This window comes from Mustelus asterias, chromosome 12 (genome assembly GCF_964213995.1).
Source record: "Mustelus asterias chromosome 12, sMusAst1.hap1.1, whole genome shotgun sequence".
In the NCBI taxonomy this organism is placed as follows: domain Eukaryota; kingdom Metazoa; phylum Chordata; class Chondrichthyes; order Carcharhiniformes; family Triakidae; genus Mustelus; species Mustelus asterias.
The window spans coordinates 97,416,779-97,432,437 of record NC_135812.1 but is presented as its reverse complement, the minus strand read 5'-3'; the positions used below and the strand labels follow the sequence as shown (position 1 = coordinate 97,432,437).

Genomic DNA, 15,659 nt, shown 5'->3' with positions numbered 1-15,659 from the left:
AATAGTCAAGCAGTCTTGAGGGACCAAATGGCCTACTCCTAATTCATATGTTTGTATGTTCGAATGTGCATACTAATATATTCCAGAATGTCTCTTTCAGGTAAGTAAATAGTAATTTTCAAGATTAATTTTAGTACCTTGTATGCTACTGATAAAAGGTATTTAAAATTTTTCAACTAGTTGAACTTCGGATGGTAGACTTTTGAAGGGCAAACAGTGTGGCGGGAACTTAACAGGCCTTTCGTGAATGATCATTGAGGCGATGGGGAGGAGCGAGCATAAAATGAGATAGAATGTATTGAACCTATCTCCACATGTTTCTGCATTGTCCTGATGGCAGCCAATTTTGTTTATGTAGAGGGCAGAAAGGTAATTAAGGCAATTAATTAACCAACTGAAAGCAATTTAATGTGGGGGTTTGGTGGCAATGTTTGAATTTTACTAAAGATGTACTGGAACCATGGAATTTCAAGAGTCTTGGCCTTCAAATAAAGTGACAAGCAAGCACAAGTTCAGTGTTGACTCATTCTAAGGGGGGGGGGGGCTGGGGGGGGAGGTTTGGGGGGGGGGGAAGCGATCAGGTTCCAACACTGCAGGGGGGAGTTATTAGAATGCCATCAGAGCAGGAGCTCTTGAGTTGAATAAACGGGTGAGGGTGCTATTTGCGTAAAAGATCTTGCGCTCAGAGGGGTCACCTTCGATGAGCTTTGGGCCTCCAGTTCTGGAGGAGCAGCAGAGAGGGAGCAACGGAGGCCCAGGCATATGAATTGGAAAACCAGCGACCTCAGGGTCAAGGAGGGCTTGTCTTGGGGTGGGAATGCAAGAGAGGGACACAGCAAACAGCCTCCTGTGCAGAGGAGATGCTACCCTCCAGAAAGGGTCCACCATCCGAAGTTCAACCATCTGCAAAAACCTGAGTGTCAGTGTCTCCGAAGGCTGCACCTCTTCAAGAAAGCCATCACTGATCTGTGTGCCATGCTGCAGGATGAGCTTAGCTGCATGGGAGTTGATGGCCAGTGGCACTGAACGTCACTGAAGTTTTACACTTCAAGCTTTTCCAGGGATCTGATGGAGATATGTGAGTGATCTCAAAATTTACAGCACATCGACGTATCAAGTTGGTGACTAATGTCGTTTTCAAGAACGCTGGTGACTACATGCACGACCACACCTATCTAGTTAAACTGAGAGAGCTATTGGATTTGAGGCCGTCACTGGATTCCACCAGGTGCAATGTGTGATTGGCTGCATGCATTTGACCATGAAGGCTCCCACATACCAGCCGGCAGCCTTCATCAACAGTAAGGCTTCCATTTACTCAATGCACAGCTGGTCTGTGACCACAGCAGGCAGAACCTTCAGTTATGCACAGTTCATGACATTGGCAGTCCCAATACCTACATACTTTGGCAGTCCCAGATGCCACAGCTTTTTCAGACTCCTGTGGCCCTTCAGGAGATGAAGGCCATCCACTGTGGACATGGCTACTCACAACTGTAGGGAAATCATGAATCAATGCAGAGAAGTAGTACATCCCTTGCCATGGAGTAACCCAAGGAACCATTATGCAGGCCACTGGGCCCCTTAAAATATGGTCCAATCATCTTGACTAATCAGTGGATTCCTTCACATATACTCCAGTGAGATTCTTGCATGTTGTGGTGTCCTGTTATACACTGGACAACATGATGCTGCAGGAGATTGAGGCATTGGCAATGAGGTCTTCATTCATGAGGATGGAAGGGGCTACTGACCAGGCAATGCAAGATGAACCACAGATGAGACACAATGAGATGTATGCAAGGGCGGCCAGGGAAATGCTTCGACATGGAATATCTGCAATCCCATTGCTGGCTTCTTAATTTATCATTGTAATCCCAAGCACCTAGATGCACATCACAGAGTTGCAAGGGTAATATGCTGACTGCACGTGACATGGAGCCTCATAATCAGCCTGTGGAGGGATCCAGGGTGTAACTGAAGTCCCAAAGAACAGAAAGGATCCCAATGAGATGTAGTACCAATAAATTAATATTTTATTTAGTTGCATAATAGAAACTCCATTCACCTGTGAACCACGTGTTCAGCTAGATGCTCTTAAATTTTTATACTTGGTTTATGGTGCTCCCCCTACTCTTGCAACTAAGGTTGAAGCAGGCAGCCATCTGGCTGAGGCCTGGAGCTCTTCAGTATTATGACAGGCCTACATCTCCAGTATCATCACAGCAACTTGCGGTACTGGTAAAACTGGTAGGGGGTTGAGAAGCTGCTGAGAGAAATTCCCAAATGCAAAAGTCAGCCACTCCTCTTTCTTTGCAAAGCAAATTAAGACCTCCCTACTGACCTAAGAAATGCAAGGGCCTATGCAAGTTCTAAGGTCTCTTCCTACAATGAGAGTGAAAATAGACAGAAATAGTACCTCTCCACCAATCTTGGTTCATTGCTTTGTGTTATGGATTGTCTTCTCCTGCAATTACGTAAAAGAACATTCTTACTTTCCTCAGATGGACAGGCACAATACGTACGTTGGTGACATTCTGGCAGCCATGATGGGGGTACATGAGTGCCTCCTGCATGCAGCTGCTCTCAAAGGATCTGATGAATGTTAGAAATGAGATGGTTGCCTCTGACCGAGATGCCTGCGATGCGTCTGGCTGCATAAGCTACTGCCTGACCCCTTTGCTAGCATCTGTGTTGTAACTCCCTCTCCACCAAATACGCCTTTTCACATTACAACATGAAAGTCCCAAAGGAAAAATAATTATGGAGTATTCACCTTGACAGACTGAATAAGATCATGGACTTGTGGCACTGTATCCAGGTTGTGGGGATGACTGCATAGTTGCTGGCTTCCTTGCTGTCCAGGCTTAGTTGGTTGATGCACTATCAATCACGATACGAGGACTCCAGCGAGTGAGTGAATTAACAGGCTTTTATTCACAAAGAACAGGAGCACACCCTTGTAGCTGACCTGGCCCAGACTGAGGCGAGGAAGAGGAACCGTCACCTTTATACCTCGCTCTGGTGGAAAGGGAGGAGTCTCAGGCCAGGTGCAGCATGGGTGTGTCCAGGCATACACATGTAGTTACAGTGGTTCACCACATTCACCCCTCCTTTAAAAAAGAGTCCGGCTGGGTGGGTGGAACAATATGTACAGAGGTATGAAGATCTATATATACACAAGAGTCATGAAACTGAGGTAAGGCGTCGTCCCTTCACAGGTTCAGCCTGTCAGGCGGCTTGATCAGTCGCTGTGACCGCCGCAGTACCAGTTGAGGTGTTGTTTCCGATGGCAGGGTGGAATCGCTCGAGTCCGCCGTCGTCCCTTCTGGTCGGGTCCTGCGTGGTGACTCCAGGGGCTCAGGCGAGCTGCGTACAAGGGGCAAAGATGTAAGTGGACCTGGTGCTACCTGAACAGAGGGGTCTAGGGATGTGGGGTGGGGGGTCATAGTGGGCTCCGGGGCACCCGCGGGCGCCAGGTCCCGGATAGAGACCGTGTCCTCCCGCCCATCGTGGTATGCCACATAGGCATATTGGGGGTAGGCGTGGAGGAGCTGGACCTTTTCAACCAGGGGGTCTGACTTATGGGGTCGTACATGCCTCCGGAGCAGAACGGGGCTTGGGTACGCCAGCCACGACGGTAGTGCGATTCCCGAGGAGGACTTCCTAGGGAAAGCAAACATCCGCTCATGGGGGGTGGCATTGGTGGCCGTACACAGGAGGGACCTAATTGAATGCAGTGCATCGGGGAGGACTTCTTGCCAGCAGGAGACTGGAAGGCCTTTAGACCGTAGCGCTAGTAAAACGGCCTTCCAGACTGTCGCATTCTCCCTCTCTACCTGCCCGTTACCCCTGGGGTTATAGCTGGTAGTCCTACTCGAGGCTATGCCCTTAGAGAGCAGGTACTGATGCAGCTCATCACTCATGAATGAGGATCCCCGGTCGCTGTGGATGTAGTTAGGGTAACCGAACAGGGTGAAGAGGCCGTGCAGGGCATTGACGACCGTGGTTGAGATCATGTCCGAGCAGGGAATGGCAAAGGGGAATTGGGAGTACTCATTTATAACGTTGAGGAAATAGATGTTGCGGTCAGAAGAAGGAAGGGGCCCTTTGAAATCGACGCTGAGGCGTTCAAAGGGGCGGGTGGCTTTTATGAGGTGTGCCCTGTCCGGCCGATAGAAGTGCGGCTTATACTCTGCGCAGACCGGGCAGTGTCACGTTACAGTACAACGGGCCTCTTCCCCCGAGGACCGGACGTCCTCAATAGAATAGGGCAGGTTACGGGCCTTAATAAAATGGTAGAGCCTGGTGACCCCCGGGTGACAGAGGTCATTGTGGAGAGTCTGTAGTTGGTTCACCTGTGCGCTGGCACATGTTCCGCGAGACAGAGCGTCTGGAGGCTCATTGAGCTTTCTGGGCCGATAATTGTAGGTGGAGAGCTCAATCCTCCACCGCAGTATCTTATTATTCTTAATCTTGCCCCTCTGCGCGTTGTTGAACATGAAAGCCACCGAACGTTGGTCCGTGCGCAAGGTGAACCGTCGGCCAGCTAGGTAGTGGCGCCAGTGTCGCATTGCTTCGACGATGGCCTGAGCCTCCTTCTCGACAGAGGAGTGTCGAATTTCCGAGCCCTGAAGGGTTCGTGAGAAGAAGGCTACAGGTCTGCCCGCCTGGTTAAGGGTGGCGGCCAGGGCGAAGTCAGGCGCATCACTCTCCACCTGGAAGGGGATTGACTCGTCCACAGCGTGCATCGTGGCCTTCGCGATGTCCGCTTTGATGCGGTCGAAGGCCGAGCGGGCCTCTCCCGACAGGGGAAAAAAGGTGGATTTGATAAGCGGACGGGCCTTAACCACGTAATTAGGGACCCACTGGGCGTAGTATGAGAAGAAGCCCAGGCATCTCCTCAGTGCTTTAAGAGTGGTGGGAAGGGGAAGTTCCATGAGGGGGCGCATGCGGTCAGGATCGGGGCCGATGACCCCGTTCTCCACTACGTATCCCAGGATGGCGAGGCGGTGAGTGCGGAAGACACACTTCTCCTTATTGTAGGTCAGATTTAGGAGAGCGGCCGTACGAAGGAATTTATTAAGGTTGGCGTCGTGGTCCTGCTGATCATGGCCGCAGATGGTGACGTTATCCAGGTACGGGAAGGTGGCCCGCAGCCCGTTCGGGTCCACCATTCAGTCCATTTCGCGCTGGAAGACCGAGACCCCATTGGTGACTCCGAAGGGAACCCTAGGAAAATGGTAGAGGCGGCTATCCGCCTCGAAAGCCGTATATTTGCGGTCCTCCAGGCGGATGGGGAGCTGGTGGTAGGCCGATTTGAGGTCAATCGTGGAGAACACCCGGTATTGCGCAATCCGATTGACCATGTCGGATATGCGCGGAAGGGGATACGCATCCAGCTGCGTGTACCGGTTGATGGTCTGACTGTAATCGATGACCATCCGGTGTTTCTCCCCAGTTTTGACCACTACCACGTGCGCTCTCCAGGGGCTGGTGCTAGCCTCAATGATCCCTTCCTTCAGGAGCCGCTGGACCTCGGACCTAATGAAGGTCCTGTCCCCCGCATTGTACCGTCTGCTCTTAGTGGCAATGGGCTTACACTTGGGGGTGAGGTGTTCGAATAGCGGTGGAGGGGTGACTTGGAGGGTTGAAAGGCCGCAAGTGGTGTGCGGTGGGCAGTGTAGGAACTGTGGGTTGCAGACGGAGATCGGGGGAAGAGGCCCGTTGTACTGTAACGTGACACTCCTAAGGTGGGTCATGAAATCGAGCCCTAGGAGTACGGGAGCGCAGAGGTGTGGCAGCACCAGGAGCTTAAAATTTGCGTACTCGGTCCCCCGAACCGTAAGGGTCACCACACAATATCCGAGGACATCCACCGAGCGGGACTTTGAGGCCAAGGAAATGGTTTGCTTGACTGGCCGCACTGAAAGGGCGTAGCGGCGCACAGTATCAGGGTGGATGAAGCTCTCCATACTCCTGCAGTCAAACAAACAATTTCCCAGGCGGCCGTTTACCTGGATGTCCATCATGGACCTGGCGAGCTGATGCCGACGAGACTGGTCCAGCTGAACTGCTGCCACCGTGGGTCCCGGAGAATCATCGACCGGCGTCCAAAACGGCAGCTCCCTTGTCTCGCATGTGGCCGACAGCGTCCAAGATGGCGGCTCCCTTGACTCCCATGTGGCCGATGGCGCCTACAATGGCGGCTCCCCGGACTCACACGTGGTCGACGGTGTCCAACATGGCGGCTCCCTTGAGTCACACGCGGCTGATGGCGTTCGGATTTTCGGTTCCCTCGGGTCGCACGCTGTGCTGTTTGGTTTCGAGGCCGACTCTGCCCTGCAGACTTTCACGTAGTGGCCTTTCTTTCCGCACCCAGAGCAGAACATCTCCCTTGCCGGACAGCATTGTCGGGGGTGCTTCCCTAGACCGCAAAAATAGCACTTTGGGCCTGCAACAGCCGCAGCAGTCGAGTCGTTGGTGGGGCGCTGTGTGGCATAAGTCTGTGGCCCTCCTAGGTACTGGGGTGGTAGTGGCCGTGAGGCCCACGATGGTGCGTGATCGGGTGCGTACGCCTCGAGGTTACGGGATGCCACTTCTAGGGATTCAGCGAGTCACAGTTTTTGGTAGATCTAGCCCACCTTGTTCTAGCAGACGCTGCCGAATATAGTTGGATACGAAGCCTGTAACGTAGGCATCGCGGATCAAGTCCTCCGTATACTGCGCAGCGGATACAGCCTTACAGTTACAGGCCCTGCCGAGCGCACGTAGTTCGCTGAGAAACTGTGCGTTTGATTCTCCCGGCCGCTGTTTTCGGGTAGCCAGAAGGTGCCTGGCGTAGACTTCGTTTGTCTGTTGGCTGTATTGGCCCTTTAGGAGTGCTAGCGCATCCATGTACGTCTCTGCGTCACAGATGGTGGCATAAACTGCGTCGCTTACCCGGGCGTTGAGCACGTGCAGCTTGTCTGAATTGGACCGGACGGCAGTGGAGGCTCCGAGGAAGGCTTCGAAGCACTTTAGCCAGTGATTGAAGCTGTTGGCGGCTCCCACAGCTTGCGGATCCAGGTTTAAAATATCGGGCTTTAGAAGTTGCTCCATTCTGTTTTTTTTTCTCTTTGTGAATAAAATTGATGCACTATCAATCACGATACGAGGACTCCAGCGAGTGAGTGAATTAATAGGCTTTTCTTCACAAAGAACAGGAGCACACCCTTGTAGCTGACCTGGCCCAGACTGAGGCGAGGAGGAGGAACCATCACCTTTATACCTCGCTCTGGTGGAAAGGGAGGGGGTCTCAGGTGGAAAGGGAGGAGTCTCGGGCCAGGTGCAGCATGGGTGTGTCCAGGCATACACATGCAGTTACAGTGGTTCACCACATTGGTCAAGTGAGCCAGTTTTCCCTCCTGTTCGAGAAGAAGTTCAAATGCCTTGCCATTGCAGCCTGGAGAAGAGTCTGCAAGGAAGCACCACTAAATGTAAGGCTAACTGGGCTCTTCCTACTGCCACTGTGACTATAGGATTCCTTTAAATTCTCAGCTTTCCAGGCAACCAGGCTTGCACGCTAAACACAATGCTGGCATACCCCAAGGCACCATCACCTGATGCTACCTTCCATTACGTCTCAGTACTCTCACTGGAGACACCAACTATTAGTTGGCAAGCAGAATTTGTCTGCCTTCCAAATTATGAAATTGCTTCTGTTGATGTTATCTGTGTCTTTTTTCTTGCAAATTTCTAACAAATCTAATATATGGATTGGAAAACTGTCTGTTGGTGTAGATTCTCCCAGCCCGCTGCACTGCTTTTATAGCACAGCGGACCAGAAGACTCAAGCGTACGCCGTTTAGTGGGCTTCCCGCTGGGTGCCACGGCCTCTGTGAGTCTCCAGCCTCCGGATTTCTGGGGTCATCAGCTCCACACCAGACATCGGCGCGGAGCTGAATAAATTATGTCGATGAGGATTTAAATATCATTAACAGGCTTGGGACTGAAGTCTGGGCCTGCTAGTCTCTCTCCCTCTACCAGGAATGTTTTACTCCAGCGGGGTTTACAGCAGCTCCCCAATAGCCCGACCTGCTAGAGTGAGGAGGGGCCATGGAGAACCCCCTAAGAGGTTGGGGGTAAGGGAGGGATGCCCCCTGGGCATTGCCAGCTTGGCAGTACCACCCTTGCCCCCTGGCGCTGCCCAAGGGGCAAAGTGACAATGCCCAGGGGGTACTGTGGTGCTGCCCACCGGGCATTCGGCAATGCCAAGAGTGCAAGGGGGAATTGGTGGTGGAAAGGAGGGGGAGTCCCACTTCTATTCTACAATCAGAGTTGATGGGGGGGAGGGGGGGATGGGTTGTGGCTGCAGGGGGAGTCAGGACTGCAGGGGGGAAGATTGAGGCATGGGGTAGGGTCAAGGTTGGCCCAGGCACATCCAAGAGGCCAGCGATCGGGTGGAGGGGGGTTTGCATGGCCAACGAATGCGGAGTCATGGGACTGGCCAGCGATCAGGAGGCAAGCTCTGACAGATCGATGCTCGCACAGTGGCCTGCTCAGTGCTATACTGCTGACCTCTTTGGAATAGGCCCCGCCCACAGCTTTTTAATGAGATTCACACTAGTGCACTCTGCAGTGCACAGAGTGTCGGAGATTAATTTTGAAAATCCCGCTGAAAAAAACCAGTGGGATTTACTCCAGTTTTTACCCGAATTTGGCACTTAGAATTTTTTGGGAGAATCCCACCTATGAACTTCCATTCCATTATTCTGCACTGCACATGAACCTAAGATGCTCAATTAAATATCAAATTTTAATGATAACATTGATATACATAAATTTTTATTCCCCATTTAAATCAAAAAATCCTACTTTAATCAGATGTCCTCATAAACCTACTTTGCTTTTAACAATGAACAACATCAGCAAAATGATATAATATAATGGTAATCTTGGAATTTTTCAGCTCAGAGGAAAGATTTTTAGCCAATCACACCAATGCTCGCTTTCTGAAAATGTGTCTGCTTAATTCCATTGTTTTGCACCTTCCATGTTCATTTTTAAGGCTTTTTTCCCCAAGTGTCTACTTCTCTTTTGCAAAAGACTGTGAAAGGCTTTGCTTCCATCACTATTTCTGATGGGGCCTTCTATGTCTCAAAAATCCTTTACATGATAAAACATTATCTTAACCCTTTTCTTTTTTCTTTGGGTGATAATCTTAAATGTACAGCTTGTAGTTGCCAAGTTGAAAGCAGTGGAAATTTCTAATTTACTTTTTCAGAACCTCGTATGTTTTGAACACACCACTTGTTCTCTTCTTAATCAAGTGTTCCAGTTTTCTTAGTCTCTCTTTTAACTAAAGCCTCTCATCCTGGTATCATCTTATTGAACCTGTTATATACTGCCTCTGTGGTCTTAACAATTTCTGAGAATTCCAAATCTCAACAATATATAGACTTATCTGAACCTTTGTAACATACTCCAAGCCACTTAGTAGATCATTAATTACAATCTTACCACATAAATATCTAATGCATTTATATTTCTGCTATTTTAAACAATTTTGATGCACTTAAAATAAGTGGAAAAGGAAATTTAATACATAGAAATGAAACGGGTAGTATATATTTTTTTGCTGCAATTTTCAGGCTGACACATATAGATTTTAAAATATAACATGTCATGTAACATAAAATTACCTGATTTTTAAACTGTTCAAGAGTTGGTGGAGTTGGAGGAACACCTCCTTCACCATAAGATTCAATTTCCTCTTGGGTAAGTACGCGCCCATATATCAGAAATTCTTCCAGAAATTCATTTCGATCATCGACCCACAAATATGAATAACCATCAAATGATTCCTCATACTGCTCTGCCTGTTTCATTGTGCTTATCACCTGAGACATTATTTCTTCTCGCATCTCAGACAAATCTGTCATCTCTTCAAGATCTATCTATAGTCATAAGAAAGAAGATAATTTATATATAGTTTGTAGTTTAAAATAAAAGGACAAATTAATTGCCCTGGTACTGTGCAAAATAAACTCAAATCAAAATGGTACATGCACATTGTTTCAAACAAATCCAGTAGTTTTAAAAGGGAAACTGATCAAACAAAACTTGCTTGCAATATTTTTCCAAAGAACATTTACTATTATAACCCTGATTTTAACTTGGAGCAGAAATTGGCCCAGGCTGAACAGCAAAGAAACTCCTCTGATGACCATGAGGCGCAGGTGATTTTAATTCCTGGGTCTCATTTTAACATGGATGACAAATTTGGGCATCGCTATTTGCAATGGGTACCTGAGGCCACTTTTGGTACAGGAATGCACTGCTTAAAGCAAGCCTGCAATCCATTCTGCCTATTTTTAGGAACAGTGTGAATTGTTCTTGGGAGCAATGAGTTAGGAGGCTGAAGCATTCCTCGAGGTTGGAGGCAGGAGGTCAAAGCAACCTGAGGTACTATTGCTCAACAGAGCAGAGATTGAAACTGAATATCCACAAGGCCTGAACCAGAGTAGCTGAGAGGATCAGTGCCAGTAACATCACTCCCAAAACCAAGGTCTGATGTAGAAACAAACTTCAATATCATCACAAGGTCAGTAAAGGTGAGAACTGCTCAAATTCTTCCAACAATGCTCCTACTACTCTCAACAATGCCCTTCCATAACACCCTTCAGCATATGTTCACAAGCGTATTAAACACATATGGACATCCTCTGCCGTCTCCACATCAGTCACTGTCAGCATTCTCTGCCCATATCCTAGCACTTGCAAAACTAATGATTTCTTTCAAACCTCCATCCTCATTTTAGATTCCTTCCAGGCCTCTTTCCTCACTTTAGATTAGAATTAAATGCATGGCTCAAAGATTGGTCTGAGATAAATAAGCTTTGAATCGTGGGGAATTGGCACCAGTACTGAGGAAAGAGGGAGTTGTACTGTTGGGATGGCTTTCACCCTGAACCAGACTGGGACCAGTGCTCTTATGGCTAATATTACGAAGGCAGTAAAGAGGGCTTTGAACTAATTAGTTAGGGGAAGGGTTCACATGAGGGGAACTTTGTAAAGTTAAAAGATAAATGACGAGGCAAAAATGCAGGGCAGCAATATGAGTACTGATAATAGAGTGTGATATGAAGGGAAAGGGTCACGGCTGAGGCACGTGAGATTCTGCAAGCTATGGCTGAGAGGTTGCAGGAGACCCAATGAGACAGTGCCGAGACACAGTGGGCTATGGCTGTAGTCCTTGAGAGTGTGGCCCACTCACAGCGGGACATGGCTGAGGGGCTGCAGAGTGTGGCCCTGTCTCAGAGGGCACTTGCTTGCTGCCATTGACGGGTGGCCCTAGACTCTGAGGGCCTTTGGGGAGGGCTTGCACACCATGGGGTGAATGCAGGTGGGCCTCCAAGACTGATAAGGCCAGGTGACACTGGAGCTTTTGGAGCTCAGTCCAGAAACTCCGCCATCCCATGGAGTGTCCCAGGGGCCCATTGGCACCCCAAAGGAGGAGAAGGGCTGCAGGTGTAAGGCCCCGTGCTGGGGCCTTCTGCCCGGGAGACTGCAGCCATCACTACATCTTCTGACTCCCCCTTCTCTCAAGGGCAGCAGGATGAACAGGGCAGCATGGATACATCCATGACACGAGAAAGCCAGCTGGGGCCCTCCAGGTCCCAGCCCTCCAGGGGCAGTCCGCCAAGGGCATCACAGGCCATGGGGCGCAGAAGGCAGCTGACTGCCTCCACTTCCGATGTATATCCTGGGGAGACACCTAGACGTAGTACGGTTAAGAAGTTGCTGGGTCATCAAGAGGACATGGGTCAAGGACTGTACCACCTAGGTTGAGGGAATTAGACACAGTTAAGTTTCACGAATACAAGTATGAGCACTTTGATATATTGCACTGTTATTGACATAAATAAATGTAATTGCACCCCACAGCTGTGACTAATATGTCTCTGATTATCCTCACGAAGGGATGACTGTATGACTTTAGCTGGAGGGGCTCTGAACATCGTTGTACATGGGGGAGGGCCTTTGGCGCCCCACTACCATGATCCTCAAATCCAGGTGTATGTTGTTTACCTGTCACTGCACTTGAAATCGAAACGTTCAAAACCATCAGTGCCAGTTCTGGGTGCCATGGAGGGCTGTCGAGTCACTGAAACTGCTGTGTGAGAGAGAGAGGTATGTGTAAGAGAGAGGTGAGTGCAAGAGAGAGATGAGTGTGCGAGAGAGGTGAGTGAGCGAGAGAGGTGAGTGTGCAAGAGAGGTGAGTGTGCGAGAGAGGTGAGTGTGCGAGAGAGGTGAGTGTGCGAGAGAGGTGAATGTGTGTGTGAGAGAGAGAGAGGTGACTGTGCATGTGAGAGAGAGGTGAATGTGCATGTGAGAGAGGTGAGTGTGCATGTGAGAGAGGTGAGTGTGTGAGAGAGGGGGATGTGTGTATGAGAGAGGTGAGTATGAGACAGAGAGAAAGTGAGGGTGTTTAAGCGAAGGGTGAGTGTGTGAGAGGTGAGAATGTGTGGGAGAGAGAGGTGAGAGTGTGTGGGAGAGAGTGGTTAGTGTCTGTGGGGAAGAGAGAGAGAGGTGAGTGTGGGAAAGGAAGGTTAGTGTGTGTGGGAGAGGGAGGTGAATGTGTGAGAGACAGAGAGGTGAGTGTGTGTGAGACAGAGAGAGGAGTGTGTGAGAGAGGGAGGTGAGTGCATGTGAGAGAGAAGTGAGTGTGTGAGAGAGGTAAATGTGCATCTCAGAGAGAGGTAAGTGTGTGTGAGAGAGAGAGAGGTAAGTGTGTGTGAGAGAGATGTATGTGTGAGAGAGAGAGGTATGTGTGAGAGAGAGAGGTGAGTGTGTGAGAGAGAGAGAGGAGTGAGTGTGTGAGAGAAAGAGATGAGTGTGTGAGAGAGAGAGATGAGTGTGTGAGAGAGAGAGATGAGTGTGAGAGAGAGAGAGGTAAATGTGCATGTGAGAGAGAGGTGAGTGTGTGTGAAAGAGGTGTGTGTGAGAGAGGTGAGTGTGAGAGAGAGAGAGAGAGAAGTGAGTGTGTGTGAGAGAGAGAGGTGAGTGTGCATGTGAGAGAGAGGTGACTGTGCATGTGAGGGAGAGGTGAGTGTGTGTGAGGGAGAGGTGAGTGTGTGTGAGAGAGAGGTGAGTGTGTGTGAGAGAGAGGTGAGTGTGCGTGAGAGAGAGGTGCGTGCGTGTGAGAGAAGTTTCTGTGTATGAGAGAGGTGAGTGTGTGTGAGAGAAGTTTCTGTGTATGAGAGAGGTGAGTGTGTGTGAGAGAGGGAGAGAGTGGGGGTGTTTGAGAGAGGTGTGAGTGTGTGAGAGATGAGTGTGTGGGAGAGAGAGAGGTGAGTGTGTGTGGGAGAGAGAGATGAATGTGTGTGGGAAAGAGAGGTGAGTGTGTGTGGTAAAGAGAGGTGAGTGTGAGTGGGAAAGAGAGGTGAGTATGTGTGGGAGTGGTGAATGTGTGTGTGGGAAAGAGAGGGGAGTGTGTGTGGAAGAGAGAGGTGAGTGTGTGTGAGAGAAGTATATGTGAGAGAGAGGATTGTGTGTGAGAGGGGTGAGTGTGTAAGAGAGAGAGAAGAGTGTGTGAGAGAGAGAGGAGTGTGTGAGAGAGAGAGAAGAGTGTGTGAGAGAGAGAGAAGAGTGTGTGAGAGAGAGGTAAGTGTGCATGTGAGAGAGAGGCAAATGCGTGTGAGAGAGGTATGTGTAAGAGAGAGAAGAGTGTGTGAGAGAGAGAGGTAAGTGTGCATGTGAGAGAGAGGCGAGTGTGTGTGAGAGTTATGTGTAAGAGAGAGGAGAGTGTATGAGAGAGAGGTGAGTGTGTGAGAAAGAGGAGTGAGTGTGTGTGTATGAGAGAGAGAGGTGAGTGTGCATGTGAAGAAGAGATAAGTATGCATGTAAGGGAGAGGTGAGTGTGTGTGAGCAAGAGGTGAGTGTGTGTGAGAGAGGGATCTGTGTATGAGAGAGATGAGTGTGTGTGTGTGTGTGTGAGAGGGAGAGAGTGAGGGTGTTTGAGAGAGGTGTGTGTGAGAGAGAGGTGATTGTGTGTGGGAGAGAGAGTGGTGAGTGTGTGTGGGAAAGAGAGGGGAGTGTGTGTGGGATAGAGAGGGGAGCGTGTGAGAGACAGATAGCTAAGTGTGTGTGAGAGACAGAGAGCTGAGTGTAGGTGAGACAGAGAGTTGAGTGTGGGCGAGACAGAGAGCTGAGCGTGTGTGAACTTTTTAATTATGACCAGAATACCCACTTCTAAAGTAGATACTACTTCCATGGGTTAATGTTAAGAGGCTTAGCCAGGGGTTAATATGAGGCCATATAGCTCGTGAATCTACTTGTGACTGTGTGCCTCTTCCTAATATATGCATAGATATAGCTAGAAACAACTTGTTTACATTTGATTTCTGTGGCAAAAAAGGGACATCGACATTAAGAATTTTTGGGGTTCCCTTTTGCTGTTGGGAGGTCATTCAGGGTTCCACGCTTGAAAAGTTTCGGAAACCCTGTTCTAGGGGATTTCAACGCAAGGGTAGATAGCTTGGCCAACATACGTAGATCACTAAGGTATCAGCAAGATGAACGAAAATGGATACAACAGCAATGCTGTTGCCATGGATTTTCTGTTGAACAGCTACTTCCAAACCAAGCCATGGTTTAAGTTGTCCTGGAGACATCTGAAATAACATCACTGGAACCACTGGCAACTCCCCTGGGGTGCAGCAAGATCAGTATGCAGTCAAGGAAGATATACCATTCCAAGAATAAAGGTTGTTCTTGGATCAACTTTTGCCCTACCACTAACCTAGGAAGAACCCAAGAGTTCCTGAATTTGATCAAGTTCTTTCGGACAATAAAGCCCGAGACCAGAGTATAATGTCAAAGTGGTACCATCAAGCACTGTCATCTATAACTGTACACTCGATGTACACTAGAGAATAGATCAGTGGAATGCTGACTGGTTTTAGGCTTTTTGGACTGAAAAGGTGTCAGGCACTGCAATCAACAGGAAAACCTTCATTTACTACAAGCAATCCTAAGAAACCAACCAAGAAGCAGTTAAAACTGTCAGAATTAAGTCTCAGTAGACTGCTTTGCATGGCACCAGTCAATACTGTTTTAAATTCTGCAACAGCATATAATCTGCTACTGAATCTAGGATGTATGGAGGAATTAAGAAAATAATGGGCCCAGCAGCAACCAAATCAGCTCCCTTGAAGACAAAGACAGTGAACGTTGCTGAACCTAGCAAGCAGGTGGAAAATGCATCATCTCAAACTCTATGCAATGGAAAATGTTGTCAATGGCAAAGCCCTCTGCACCATTCCAGACTTTCCCATCATAGAGAAGCAAGAAAGTGAGCCCACCATAATCAAAGTGAGCCCACATAATCAAACAAAATCAGTAATCCTCTCACCAGTGGTAAAGCCCTGTGAAATGAGGGAATTCCACTTGAAATCATGTTAACATCACATTATGTCCTGAAGACTTAACCATATGGCAAGTTGTGTACTTCTCAGCCCACAGAATAAAAAGAGATAACATGACTTGTTAACCTTGACCAGGAAGACTAATAGGCCCTTGTTTAATTTTAAATGGCAGACAGCTATGTTAATGAATTATTGGTCAAGACTCAGCTTACCTCAAGATAAGTGATATAGTTTGAGAAGAAGCATTGT

The 15,659-nt window shown here is 48.8% G+C and overlaps 1 protein-coding gene across 1 annotated transcript in view; it reads right to left on the bottom strand.

The window, feature by feature from the left end:
• LOC144501720 (dynein axonemal heavy chain 17-like) overlaps positions 1-15,659 on the bottom strand; it is an 832,067-nt gene that overhangs the window by 577,215 nt on the left and 239,193 nt on the right. Inside the window, exon 20 of the mRNA XM_078225682.1 lies at positions 9,684-9,938. Within this exon, the coding sequence (XP_078081808.1) occupies positions 9,684-9,938 (255 nt within the window). The remainder of the gene's footprint in view (positions 1-9,683; positions 9,939-15,659) is intronic.